This window comes from Cryptomeria japonica, chromosome 3, assembly GCF_030272615.1.
Source record: "Cryptomeria japonica chromosome 3, Sugi_1.0, whole genome shotgun sequence".
Taxonomy (NCBI): domain Eukaryota; kingdom Viridiplantae; phylum Streptophyta; class Pinopsida; order Cupressales; family Cupressaceae; genus Cryptomeria; species Cryptomeria japonica.
The window spans coordinates 857,271,148-857,285,574 of record NC_081407.1 but is presented as its reverse complement, the minus strand read 5'-3'; the positions used below and the strand labels follow the sequence as shown (position 1 = coordinate 857,285,574).

General features: G+C 31.4%; 1 protein-coding gene and 1 pseudogene across 1 annotated transcript; both read left to right on the top strand.

Annotated features, from left to right (window-relative positions):
* Window positions 1–426: 426 nt before the first annotated feature.
* LOC131874536 (uncharacterized) lies at window positions 427–1,124 on the top strand (annotated as a pseudogene).
* An 11,214-nt stretch (window positions 1,125–12,338) lies between these two features.
* On the top strand, window positions 12,339–13,074 carry LOC131066660 (uncharacterized). The gene has a single exon (XM_058001471.2). The coding sequence runs from the start codon at window positions 12,443–12,445 to the stop codon at window positions 12,830–12,832; it is 390 nt and encodes a 129-aa protein (XP_057857454.2). The 5' UTR covers window positions 12,339–12,442; the 3' UTR covers window positions 12,833–13,074.
* Window positions 13,075–14,427: the final 1,353 nt, after the last annotated feature.

The window sequence follows — 14,427 nt, the reverse complement described above, 5'->3', positions numbered from 1 at the left end:
TTAAAATATTATAAAATTAGAAACAATTACATCATTCCATATTCTAAATCCTTCCATTTCAAAATATTCTAAATAGATTTGTATTTTTATAATAAACATTCTAAACTAATATAATTTGAAGTGTCATTTATAGGGTTTTAGAAAAAAATAGCATGTCAATGCATACGTTCTACTAATTTTTTAAGTTGTCAAATACGATTCAAAAGTGAAAAAACGGCCATTTTGCCTGTCAAATTCCAGGCCGGATCCCGCTCACAACTTTCAAGTTATTCTCGCATTTGCGAGACCCAGACTGCAAGTTAATCAACGTGGCAAAAACTTTTACAAAACATCAGCGGCGTGCAGCACGTTGGCCCTCCTCTACCGTTGAAACCCCTATATTTAATGCGTTCTCTCCTTCCTTGATTCCCAAGCATCTTATATATATATATATATGCCTTTCCTCCCCTTCCTCTGCTAAGAACAAATCGGGTCTGCAACAGCTCTGAGAGTATGCCTCACAGAGATGTTAAGGCAATAAAGGGCGACCATAGGCATGATCATGGTGATGATGATGATCATACGGGAGGAAGCTTTGCGAAGCTTATGCGACGCGTGTATTCATTAGAAGATCTGCTCAAGAAATTTGGGTGGGAAAGAAGTGCAGTGCAAACAGGGGCGAAAGAAGAAATGTTGCAGGGTGGGGAAGCGTGTGAGTTTCGGATGCCTGTTCATTATCCCAGGTATTCCAAGGTGGATTATGAGTCAATGGCGGAGTGGAAGCTCGACATTCTGCTCCGTTAGTATGGCCTGGATGTCACAGGTGATGTGGAATACAAGCGCCAGTTTGCAGTTGATGCCTTTCTCTGGCCTGATCAGCGCCTCTGAGATTTTGTCACAGGCTGTTTGCCCTAAATTTTATTTAGAAATTTACTACTTCTGAGAATGAGTTTGCGGTTTTCAGAGATGTTAGGATCTCTGTAAAATTGGATTTAAATAGATGTAGGTGAGTCAATTTTTAGCCTTAGCTGTTCTGAATTTCTCCTGCAGATTCTTTTAAGAATGTTTGCATGGTTTTGTATATATTTGAAACATAAATTATCTGTGTCATGAGAAATTGGGGATTTGGTGGATGAAAGGTCATTTCTGTTCATTTTTCAATGTATACTGATTTCTTTTATTATATTATATTTATTTATTTTATATTCAAAATAAATTAATTATAAAAAATAAGGATCTTTATGTAAGAGAATAGAAAACTGGTAAATAAGGTCAAAATGACAAATCAAGTAAAATAAATAGATAAATGGAAATGCATAATGATAAAATGTAGATCTAAATTTGTATTAATATGAAAAATACTTAATAAAAAAAATCACTAAAAAAAAATATGATTGTAATTAATTATTTAATTTTTGAAAACTCTATACATAGGATAATATATCACTCATTAAATATATATGATTGTAATTAATTATTTAATTTTAGAAAACTTTATACATAAGATAATATATCACTCATTATAAAACTAAAAAATATATATAAAACCTAAAATCTAAAAAAATATATATAAAACCTAAAATCTAAAAAGCAAATATTTAAACACCTTTGCAAAGATTCAAATGTGAGAAAGTGCAAAGATGGATTCAAACAATAGCTGATGTAAAGATGCAAATATCCAACCACCTTTGAATATCTTGTTCATACAAGCATCATATTGATGTAAAGATGCAAATATCCAACCACCTTTGAATATCTTGTTCATACAAGCATCATATTAGACCAATTTACAAGCACACAATGAAAACCCAATATTTTAACAAATTAATATTAGCTCCTAGATATTTAAAAGCCTTTTGAAAATTTTAACAAATTCCAATGCCTTTCTACACTTTAACCATAAAGACTATACAAATACACCTTTTCAAATTTGCAAACACCTTGTTAAGGATTGGCTGGATTTTATCACTAATTTAGAAAAAATAATAAAATAGTTTTCAAAACTATATTTAAAACTTTCAAAATATGGTCCACCCATAAAGGCTCCTTGTAACCTACTAAAAATAGCAAATCAATAATTCATATGTAACCTACAGTTAGATCCACTAAGCATGGGTTCTCAACTTCCCATAAGTTTCTATTTCAAAATAGGCACCATTTTATAAATAATAATTCTAAAAGGACTCCCTATTTTTAGTATCTTGTACATCATAAGTTACTATCATAATTTGAAAGGAATCCCACAAAATATGGGTGCTTTAAGTCTTTTAAATATATCTACCTAATGATGACTTACAACTCATATAATAAAGTACCAATGTATGGCATTAATCTATTTATATAAATTATAGCACCCCATTTTAAGTGGAACATAAATATTAATAAATATATAATATAAATATGTCAAATATTATAAAAAAATTGAATAAGACATAAATTATCATCTAAATGACATGCAAAGGTTGAGACACCTTAGTTCCCAACAAGCTTAGCCTAGGATGCTTTTATGTTTAAGCAAAAAATAATACTTCAAATTTCATAAAACATCTAGAGATTTCAAAAAATTTCATGTTAGATTGTGTATGAAATATTTGGAGAAATGCATGCCACTACAATATGCCAATGGTATTGTAAGCAATAGAGGTTTTTAGACTATCAAAAGGAACTAAGAAGGGTTATAGAGGGATTATAGACCTTGTAGGAAACAAAAGAAAATGATATCATAGAGGATATTCTCCAAAATATTGTTCTTTTGGAAAATATATTGGAAAAAATATTGTAAAGAAATTATAGACCTTATAAGAAATAAAAGAAAATGGAGCCAAAATGAAGCACCCAAGTTGGTTTGTGGATGATGATCAAATTATGGTAAGTAGAAGGAATATGATGTATTTACTTATAGATTTAAATACCTTGGGATCTGGTTGTTATATTTTAATAAGGGATTATTGTGCTAATTTTTAGATGATTTTAGCTCATGGTTTCTTAATTATTATTTGATGGTTTCATGTATATATTCTCCTATTTATTAGGTGTCAACATGGATATTATATAGTGAGTCTTGTAGGTATTGTTATGTTGCTAGAATTATTGTAAATCTCTTAGTGGTGATAGTCTTGTAAGGGTATGTCCTATGATCAAATTGTAGCCATTTTTTGCTGCTAATATAATTGGTTCATTATTTGGAGTATGCTATTTTATTTCAAAAGTGTTTTCTCCACATAAACATGTGTTATGGTGTATTTTTCCTTGTAATTGTAGATTAGATAAGGAAGTATTGTTGCATCTCTTTCTTTAATTTCACAACTTCAAGTACAAATTTATTATCTTGTGATTAAATATGCATTGACACATTTGAACAAATTGTATTTATTTATAATGTACAAAGAGAAGTAATTGTTAATTGTACATCTAAAAAATATAGTAGAATTCCTATCATTCTAAATGTTAAATAAAATTTTCACTTTAAAATCATGCCATGTGATAGTAGATTTAGCAATAATTGTGGTTAATCTAGATGGATCATATGCCACAAAGAAGACTCATGTCTACAAGGCTTGAAAAATTAGGAATCCAATTTTTCATGACACTCAAGATGTTTAGAACTAGAAGACGTGATAAATAATTTAATAATACCCACAAAGACTGACATGAAACAATCTAGAACCAATACAAAGAACCTAATATAAACCATGTCAAGAAAATGATCAAGCTTTGGTTCAATGATTATATTATAATAAACTATTGAATTTCATTTGCATCTATTGATATGTTGTACATAAATATGGCTTATGCTTTCAAGATGATTATCATTAATTTATTCTTAAAATATTAAATAATATCTAAATGCAATTCATTTAATTAGACTAGCAAACAATAGATAGTAAAATAAGGGAATGTGTTATTTAATACATTAGTCTAAGGAGTTGCTTCATGAGCCAAAGGGATTGCAAAATCGAATGTCCCCAACCATACCCGCCCCACCTGCCAAGGGTCACATATCTCCACAACATATTTTACAACCTCCTATTTCTCACTCCTCTATACCATTTCCTCTTCCTCACATTCACTCTTCTATCTACCCTTTGCAGTCATCCCTTATTCCCTTCATTTGCCCTCCATTATTTACAAGTTGTAGAAAAAACATTATAGGCATTAAATTTCAGAAGAAATTTATAATGGTTAGATGCACAAATTTAAATTGTCATTGTAGCTAGGAAATCAGAAATCATCAAAGCAATATAAATATTAGTTCAATCACAAAAACTAAAATGCAGTGATAACAATCCTAAAAACATTCAATGAAAGCATGAAGACAAGACATTCTAAATAAAATCTAAGCAAACCAAATGCAGATGTCTCCTTCATGTGGCTCCATTGTCCTTCTTTCTTCTCCAAATAGCTTTGTTGTGGATCTCACCTACTAGTGCATGATCATGATATGAAAGCAAGTAGACAAGATGATTGCTCAAGAGTACTCGAAGTGTGATTTGACAAAGTGATTATAAATTTGATAATCTGATTAGGGATGAGATTGAAGAAATTCATCCAATTTATAGAGAAATTGGAGAAAAAGATCAAATTAGCATGAAATGGATATTAGAAGCAATTGATTTCAAAAATGGCACAATTGAGTGAAAAGAAGAAGGTTATGACACCTTCTATGTCATGAATTATGACATATTGCCAATGCAAAGGTTAGAGAACTGGAACCTTATGACATCTTGCTATGCCAAAAGTATGACGCATGAGAAATTCATGCTTCCACCGAAGCACAAAAATAGGGAGAACTAGAGAGAAATTAATTAGGTGGAAATTAAATTTGACAAATTAGAAAATAGGTGGAAATTAAGAATTAGAAATGATGAAAATTAGGAAATTAGAACATTAGAAAATTTGGAAAATTAGAAAATTAGGTAAATTAATTAATAATTTGTCATTTATTAATTAATTCACAAAAAGAGGAATAACTTACCCAATTAAATAAATATTTAATTGCGATGAGAAGACTTAGGATAAATAAATAAATTATTTAACGTAGAGGAAGAAATGACAAATTAGGTTAAATGAATAAATCATAAAACCTTAGAAGATGAATTAGCCATGCAAGAATGACAATTAGGTCTTGACAAAGGATAATTGACATCGATTCGATTTGATCATGATTCTGACTGACAAAGGACCAATGCTGACAAACGATTTGATTGATAAATGCACCAATTGATGAGGAACAATGACAAATTGATCCAAATTGACAAGTTGATAAGGATCGACCAAAATCATGACAGAAAATTGTTATCGACAAGACCTAATTTGAAAGCGAGACAAATGAAGAATGCAGAAGAATGACTCGATGCTCGCAAATGATGAAGACCAAGTGCGTGACATAGGAGAAAATGTTAATGCGACGCAAAAACCCTAAAATGAGGCAATGCGCAAATGTTAAAGTACGATTCCGCAAGCGTTGACCATTTTTAGGTGTCTACAGTCATAAACATAAAAATCTATTATAAAAATAAATAATCGAAAACTATAAATTGCCATTGAAGCTCTTGTTAATGTCATGACCAAGTGTAATTATTTATATAATATTTTTTATCAATATTTTTTTTAATCTATATAATAAAATAAATAAATAAAATACCATAAAACTATTAGCTTAAAAAATAAATTAAATGACCATTACCTCTAAAACACGCACCATTCACATATAGGAAGTCATCAATCTTGCTAACAAAATTAAGAAGCAATAATATTATTTAAGAAATTTTAGATTTTAAAAACCATAATAATAAGATAATAAAATATTAAAATAAGATTTTATGTAACATAAAATTATTACATATTTTAAGTTAAATTAAAATAATTTAAGGAATAAGATAATATTTTTAAGGTTTTATTTTGATTACAATTAGAATAGAATAATAAAAAATATATTAAATATTATATTAAGTTTTAATTGGTATTGACATTAAATGATGGTTAAAATATAATGTTGTAATCAATTTTGGTTATAATATCAACAATTTCACTATTTAACTATCAAATTGTTGCAACTTAACTATCAAATTGCTACAAATTTTCCCATCGCCATGGCCTCCAACTCCCGCCTGAACCTACAACTCCTGCCACCTACTGCTGCTCTCCCCATTGGCTCGGATCGAGCTATGACCGACCCTGTGCACGTTGGCCCATCTTGGGCTTCGGTGGATCACGCCCAAACTCTGCTCGGGCTTTGAGGGATCCTTTTTTTCGCTGAGGGGATGGTTTAGAGTTTATCCATGTTTCCTGTGCTGCCTCCGTCAATGTGAATGAGGCATCTGAACGAGAGATAGAGAACAATGTGAAGATTTTTACGGAGCATAGCATTATCTATAGATTTAAGAGAATCTGGCCTAGCCTCCCGGAGTTGCACAAATGGATCTCCCAGCACTAGGATCCTCTCATTTCGGGTACTATTCACATTTTCCCTATGGCTAAAGGTTTCTTTGTTGCTAAATTTGAGAATGCTAAGGATAGTAGAAAAATCCTATGTGAAAGCTTTTTCTATGAGAAAGATAAAATGCCATTTTTGGCCAAACCTTGGCACACTGATTTTAACCCCCTTTCTGAGAAGTTCAACAAAATTCCGGTTTGGGTTAGGTTTCCTTACCTTCCCCTCCACTTGTGGGTTGATTCTCTCTTTGAGGAGATTGGTGATGCTATTGGGAGCTTCATTATGGTGGATAATGATTCCTTTGAGCTTTACCATACTACTTTTGCTCGCATCTTGGTTGAGCTAGACATTTCTAAGGGACTGCCAGTGGAGATTGCCATTAATTCCTCTCTTGGCAGCTAGGTCCAATCTCTGGATTATGAAGGTATTCCTTTCAGGTGTCGTAGATGCTTTAAACCGGCCATACGGCTAGGAATTGTGGGATTGCGAAGAAAAATCATGTTGCCTCATGGTGGTCGGGGGCTTCTTTCTAGCATTACACGGTTAAGAAATCTTCAGAAAGTTTTAAAGAGTCGTTGGGTGCTGGGGTTTCTACTTTGGCTGGCTTGGATTCTTTATTGGCAATGAATTCTTTGGATGCTACTACGAATGTTCCTGTGATTAAAGATGTTGTTAAACAGGTTGCTGTTGTCTCTTCTGTTGAAAATGGTTCGCTATCTCCTACCCTGTCGGTTGCTTCACACTGTGTTGGCACAACTTCTTCCCCATCTGTTGGTTGTGATTTTGTGCCCACGACGGTTGTCGCTCCCTCTGCTGACACTCTTTTTTCCAGTCCGAAAAGATTGGTGTTGGGCCCTTCAGATTGGATAGTCGCGACAACTAAAGTTGAAGAAGGATGGATTATTGTAAAGGGGAAGCATTCAAAGACATCCAAGCCTTCTTTCGATATGACTCTTCGTTCCCATAAGGCCAATTGCAAATCTTGAGGGTCCTTGTAGTTGGTTGTTTGGGTTGGTTTTACTAGCCCATTCTTTGTATGAGTTGCCTCCTGTCTTTTGGAGTAGTCCTTGTATTTGTTGGTTGTTCTATCTTGCTAGTCTTTCAATGCTATATCTATTTTATAATCCGACGTAAAAAATTGTTGTAAAGGGTTTCAGGGGTCCATCAAAACCCGTTTTCCCTTATTCAAAAACTATCAAATTGCTACATAAAATTCATGATATTATCACTAAAATTCAAACCCACTAAAATGTTATTATTGAAAACTTTTACCCAACTTAATTAGGGGAAAGGACCTAGTAGTTGAGCGCGTTCCAATTCTTGTGATATAAGTTGTTGATTTAATACCCCATAATCGTTGATTTAATGTCCATCTTTTGAAGAACATTGTACCAATAGTTGTATGATAAGTACCAATAATTGAATAAAATATAACATTTGTTGTGATAAGTAACCAATCATGTGATGCCGCATCAGTTGCACAAGTATTGAGGCCCTTTTTCACACCTATTGGTCTCACTTTTTTGGGGGGCTGTTTTGGACACCTTGGCAAAAAACATGCTGATGTGGCATCGTATTTGATGATGTGGCCCTAAAACTTTAGTTATAAGCAAGGGACTTGCCAAGTAAGCTGCTCTAAAAAATCAGAGTGATTTGAAATTTCCACATAAGAACAAATGAGAAGCGTGAAATTAGGGTGCACAACTACTCAATCCTCTCCCCTATCAAATTACTCCATGAAATCCATGATAGTATGATTCCTACCAACGAAATTCAAACCCACTAAAACATTATTATTGAAAATGTTTAGCCATTAAAAATAAAATTAAACAAGAGCTGTGAGACAGCATGAGTCCCTGCCTTTAGCTAAAAACATGCTAGCAATGCAGTTCTTAATCTAAATTTAAATTTTGAAAAGTATAGAAATATAGAATATTGATATTACAAACAATAATAAGATTAATTGAAAGATAAATTCAATATTAAAAAATAATTTTTAATTATAAAATTGAACGTAAATATAGTTAATTTCTTAAATAAATTAGATTTGAAAAATTGAAATTATATAATTCATGTAAAAGATTAAAAATAAAATAAACTATATTAAAATTGATACAATTTACATTTTAACTTTTACATTAAAAATTACAAATAAAATCATAGTGAAAAAATTAAAAATACAAAAAAACATATTAAAAAGATTTTAAAAAATAATTTTGTTTATGTATTTTTTTTATTATCTTTTTTTATATCATAGATAATGTCAAATATTATTAAATTTTTTTTTTTTTTTATAATCAATAATTTATAAGAATTTTTTATTAATTTTTTTATATTTTATAATCAATATTTTATATGAATTTTTTATTAAAAGTTCATTTGCTTGCTCAAATACATTAATTTTCGCAAATTTTAAAAAAAACTCGTGTGAGCTATCTAAGAATTTTTAAGGTTTCTATCATAAAATTGAATATAAAAATATTAAACAAGAGTGACAATTATCCTTAAGAAAAGTGTTTGTGGGCCCATCAATAATTAAAACTAGCACTTGCATCTAAAAGAGGTTATCCTTAATGCTGATAGAAAATAAAAAGTTAATTTTAAATATTATATATATACTTCAATAGCAATACACATTTATAATCATTGTATCATATAATTAGATATATATGTTATTTTAATAAATTTTTAAATTTTCTTGAATTTTCTCATTTTTTGGAAAAAAATAGATTCCCATAAAGAAACAATCCATCACTTTATCTATTGCTAATAATTGTTTTCATTGCACATATAAACTTACAAACAAATATGGATATGTAGAAAGAGTAGCATTCCTTGTGTTAAGAAGACAAAGTTGTCTATAGTGCATTTCTTATCTTGATATGAATGTTGCTCAACAATAAGGTGATATATGGAGGTTGAATCACAAGAAAGATGAAAAGAGATTAGCAGAAATTATTTTAAATGATTGCAAAAGTAAAGCTTCAATATTGGTCATGGTTTTGATCTAGTTTTGAGTTAACTATGGTTGTGATTCTCAAACCTTTGCAAAAGAAAAGAATCCTTGGCGGGAAACTTAGCGACATGGTATGTACAATACTTATGAGATTCAAATTAACTAAGTTTCTTTTTCAGTGAATATGTGCAAGAAAATACATTAACTTGCAATGATTTCAAACACGTAAAACTCAAAACAAATTTTAGAAAAAACAAGAAAATAATATACTATTTACCTACATACAATCGCTTATATGCTATCTCGAGATCTATTAATATTTGTAAAACAAATTATAGTCTTACCATGAACATAAAATAAAAGTTCTAATAAGAAAATATGATATAATAAACAAAAAATGGAGACCCATGCAAAAGAAAATTGTAAAAGTAAACAAAAGATTTATATTGTCATTCCACTTGTTTGAACCACAATGTGCACAAAGAGTGGCCTTACAAAGCTACCACCAATACCTATCAATACAACATCTTTGAGTGACTTCCCTATTGCCCCTACTTGTAAATTTATAAATATTACTAAAATAGTAGTAATAAATTGAAATAATAGCCAACTACTAATGAATTGAAATCATAGCCAATCCATTCCTTTTATCTTAACACCTGCAAAATCAATATCTTATTCAAAATTTGTCATTGCGCAAGCACCACTCCCAAACATTTCTATAAATTCACTAAATTATATCCAAAATATTCTAGACATCACCAACTACATTTTTCTCACATTTTCCCCATCACAATCAATAAATGTATCCTTGGATTCCCTTACAACCTTACGAAGAACAACATGATTTTTTTTGTGTTTATATGTCATAGATATAAAATATCAGACTCCTAGCTCGTGCGAAAATATGATCATTGTAATAGGGCGCGACATCCATAGAAGTATAAAGAGTGAAAATTTGGTGAGATGTTGAAGATGTGAATTGCCCCGGTAGACACGCTGGCAAATGTAGAGGCATGGGAAGGACACACAAATCGTTTGACAGAATGCCCAAAATAAATTATTGCAAAATGGACTTTAGAAAATTCAGATACTTTGAAGTAATTGGTTGACATAAAAACCAAATTCCCCAACCTTCTATAACGTCCACAGGACACATAGCCTTCACAATTGAAAGGTGTTTTGGAACGATTGAACTTTGATTTTCTACTTAAATTGGCGAATTGAAGGGAAATCGACATGTGTAGACTGGGACCAAGACATCTGGTGAACGGAGAAAGCTTGGTATACAACCAATTCAATTTCATATTAAAAAAGGAGGAATTTGAAAACCCTCAAACATATTGGGCCTGTTGATAGAATAGATAATTTGTAAAAGGAAGAATGTGAATAGTTTGCAGATTAAAAAGTACGATATAAGGAGAAAGGGAGGCAACACAGGCAATGTGGGTAGTGGGCTGCATAGTAAGGGATATTGGCCAAGAAAGGGCAAGAAAGAGAGAAGCCAAATGCATGGCCAGTGAGAATGTTTGATGAACCTGTATGTGGGTAAAGAAGTGACTATGCACAGAGGAAGTATAAAACTGCTTTGAATTAATTAAAGAACACATTACTAGAATGCGGTGTAAGTTTAAGTTTGCAGATTTTGAACTGAGCAGGAACTACGTAGTGAGAGAAGAGGGAGGTGAGACAGTTGCCTAAGAGAAGGCAAGATTCATGTGAAAAAGTTAATAAATTGAAGGTTTTGTTATGTAAATATTGTTTTGCAATGTGATTGAATTTATTCATTGTTGTAATTTAAGAATTGAAGTTCTTTGTCTAAGATTGTAAAATTGCAGCGGGAAGGAATTTTTTTGTCTTGCATCAAGAGTTTTGAAAGAAAGAGAAGAAGGAGCCTAATTTGACTGCCAGCTGAATAAGGAATTTGGTTTGTATTAATTGAAACAGAGTATATGCCGGTAAATCTGATTCGGACTCCTGTACATCTTAGAAACTGAATGTTAGGAACAAGAAATTATTTCAGATATAGTATATGATTTTGGATCTGAATATATTTAAGTGAGCTTTTCATTTTGTGTATGATATTACAAATTTTGATTCAAGATTTTGTTTGTAGGCTACAAATTCACCCAGCTTGATAAAGTTCGGTGGTTTGTCCTGCATCAAACCGCCTTGGGAAAACCGTCATGTATCTTCCATTATGGTTCATTTTTTTGGAAATCTACTTGCAATTCATCAGAAGTTTGACAACGTTGAGAGAACTGAGAGGACGAAAATGAAGATAGAGAGATGGAAAATGTCAAGAAACCAATAGAGATCACCTTTCTGTAATCCATCTTTTGGGCATGTTACAGAACCGCTTTCTGTACTAGTGTTTTGTACATGTTTAACAACCACCTGAAAGCAGTTTGTCGGGAGCCGGGAAGATGTTTCACGGAGGCTTTTGTCGGACCAGATTTTAATTTTTAAAAGACATTAGAAAATCATTTTAATTTTTTCGCTCATCATATTTGATTGGCCACTTATTTTTATTTTAATAAAAATAAATAAAAAGCCCAGGAAAAAGTGCACCAGCCAATGGGGAAAATCTAAAAATAAAAAGAAAAATGATATTAATAAATAAATCAGATCAACTATAAGGTAAACATTAGTATAAATGTCTGTCACGGATTTCAAAGCAAATTAATAGGCAGAGATGAAAACATTAGTCTCCGCCTATAGATAGACAGGACTAACAAAATAAACATGACAATTGTATGAGACCATAAAATATCAAGTGATGATAAAAAAGACGATTAAACGGTTTGGAACGAGAATATCTGAGTTTCAAACGAATAACATGCATGCCGCTCACAACTTTCAAGTTATTTTCGCATTTGCAAAACCCAGACTTCAAGCTAATCAACGTGGCAAAACCTCCACAAAATATCAGCGGCGTGCAGCGCGTTGGCCCTCCTCTACCGTTGAAACCCCTATATTTAATGCGTTGAGTTCCCTCCTTCCTTGATTCCCAAGCATCTTATATGCCATTCCTCCCCTTCCTCTGCTAAGAACAAATCTGCTCTGGGAAGATGCCTATTTCCTCCAACACTCACAGAGAGGTTAAGGCAATAAAGGACGACCATGGCCATGATCATGGTGATGATGATGATCATGCAAGCGGAAGCTTTGCGAGGCTTATGCGGCGCGTGTATTCATTAGAAGATCTGCTCAAGAAATTGCGGTGGGAAAGAAGTGCAGTGCAAACAGGGGCTGAAGAAGAAATGTTACAGGGTGGGGAAGTGTGTGAGTTTCGGATGCCTCTTCATTATCCCAAGTATTCCAAGGCGGATTACGAATCAATGGCGGAGTGGAAGCTCGACATTCTGCTCCGTCAGTATGGTCTGGATGTCACAGGTGATGTGGAATACAAGCGCGAGGTTGCAGTTGGTGCCTTTCTCTGGCCTGATCAGCGCCTCTGAGATTTTGTCACAGGCTGTTTGCCCTAAATTTTATTTAGAAATTTACTACTTTTGAGAATGGGTTTGCGGTTTTCAGAGATGTTAGGATCTCTGTACTGTAAAATTGGGTTTAAATAGATGTAGGTAAGTCAAATTTTAGCTTCAGATGTTCTGAAATTTCTCCCGCAGCTTAAATTTGTATGGTTTTGTATATATTTGAAACATATTTTTTTTTAAAAATCTCTGTCATGAGAAATTGGGGATTTTGGTGGATGAAAGGTCAATTCTGTGAATTTCTCAATGTATAATATGTTTTTTCTTTTATATTTAAAGTAAATTAACTATAAAAAAATAAGGATCTTTATTTAAGACAATAGAAAAATGGTAAATAAGGTCAAAAATATATTGTAATTCATAATGTTCTTGTTTCAATCAAAATAAATTTAATTTTAATAAATAGATAAAAAGGAAATGTTCTATGATAAAATGTAGATCTAAATTAGTATTAATATGAAAAATATTCAATAAAAAATTATTCAAAAATATTTATGACTAGAATTAATTATTTTATATAACATTATATATAAGATAATATGTCACTCATTATAAAACTGAAAAAATAAAAATAAAATATAAAACTTAAAATATTTTACAAATCCATAGCAAATTTTGAATGCCACAAAAAAAAATTCAAACACCTTTGCAAAGATTCAAACAATAGAAGTTGCAAAGATGCAAATATTCAACCACCTTGCTATCCAAAGACTAAAAAGTGCAAAGTGCAATGATTGATTCAAACACCACAAAGTCCAAAGATGGGTTCAAATGCTAGATTTAAAAGTCTTTTTTAATTGAACTATCAATTAAAAAAAGTAAAAGCCTAAATGAAATTCGAATGTCTTTATGATAAGATTTGAACACATTTAAATGCCTTTCTAGACTTTAACAATAGAGACTATACAAATACACATTTTCTAATTTTCAAACACCTTGCTAAGGATTGGTTGGATTTTATCACCAATAAATGTACAAATGAACAAGCTAAAATTTTAAAATAGTTTTCAAAACTATGTTAAAAAGTTTCAAAATATAGCACTCAATATGGGCATTAATTTCAATTCCATCCATGAAGGCTACTAAAAATAGTAAATCAATAAATCATATTAGATTACAAAATAGTAAATCAATAAATCATATACAACCTATAGTTAGATCCATTGAGCATGGGTTCTCAACTTGTCATAAGTTACTAAAATGATTTTCTATTTTTGTCTCTTGTACATCATAAATTACTACCACAACTTGAAAAGATTCCCACAAAATATGGGTGCTCTAAGTCTTCTAAATTTATTGAGCTTATTATGACTTACAACTCATATAACACCTTATGATGACTTACAACTTGTGTAATAAAGCACTAATACATGGCATCAACCTATTTACATAAATTATAGCACCCCATTTTAGGTGGAGCCTAAATATTAATAAATATATAATATAAATATGTCATTTATATTTAAAGAAAATTGAATAAGAAGTAAATTAATTTAGTGACTTGTAAAGGTTGAGACACCCTAATTTCCAACAAGCTTAGCTTAGGATGCTTTATATTTAAC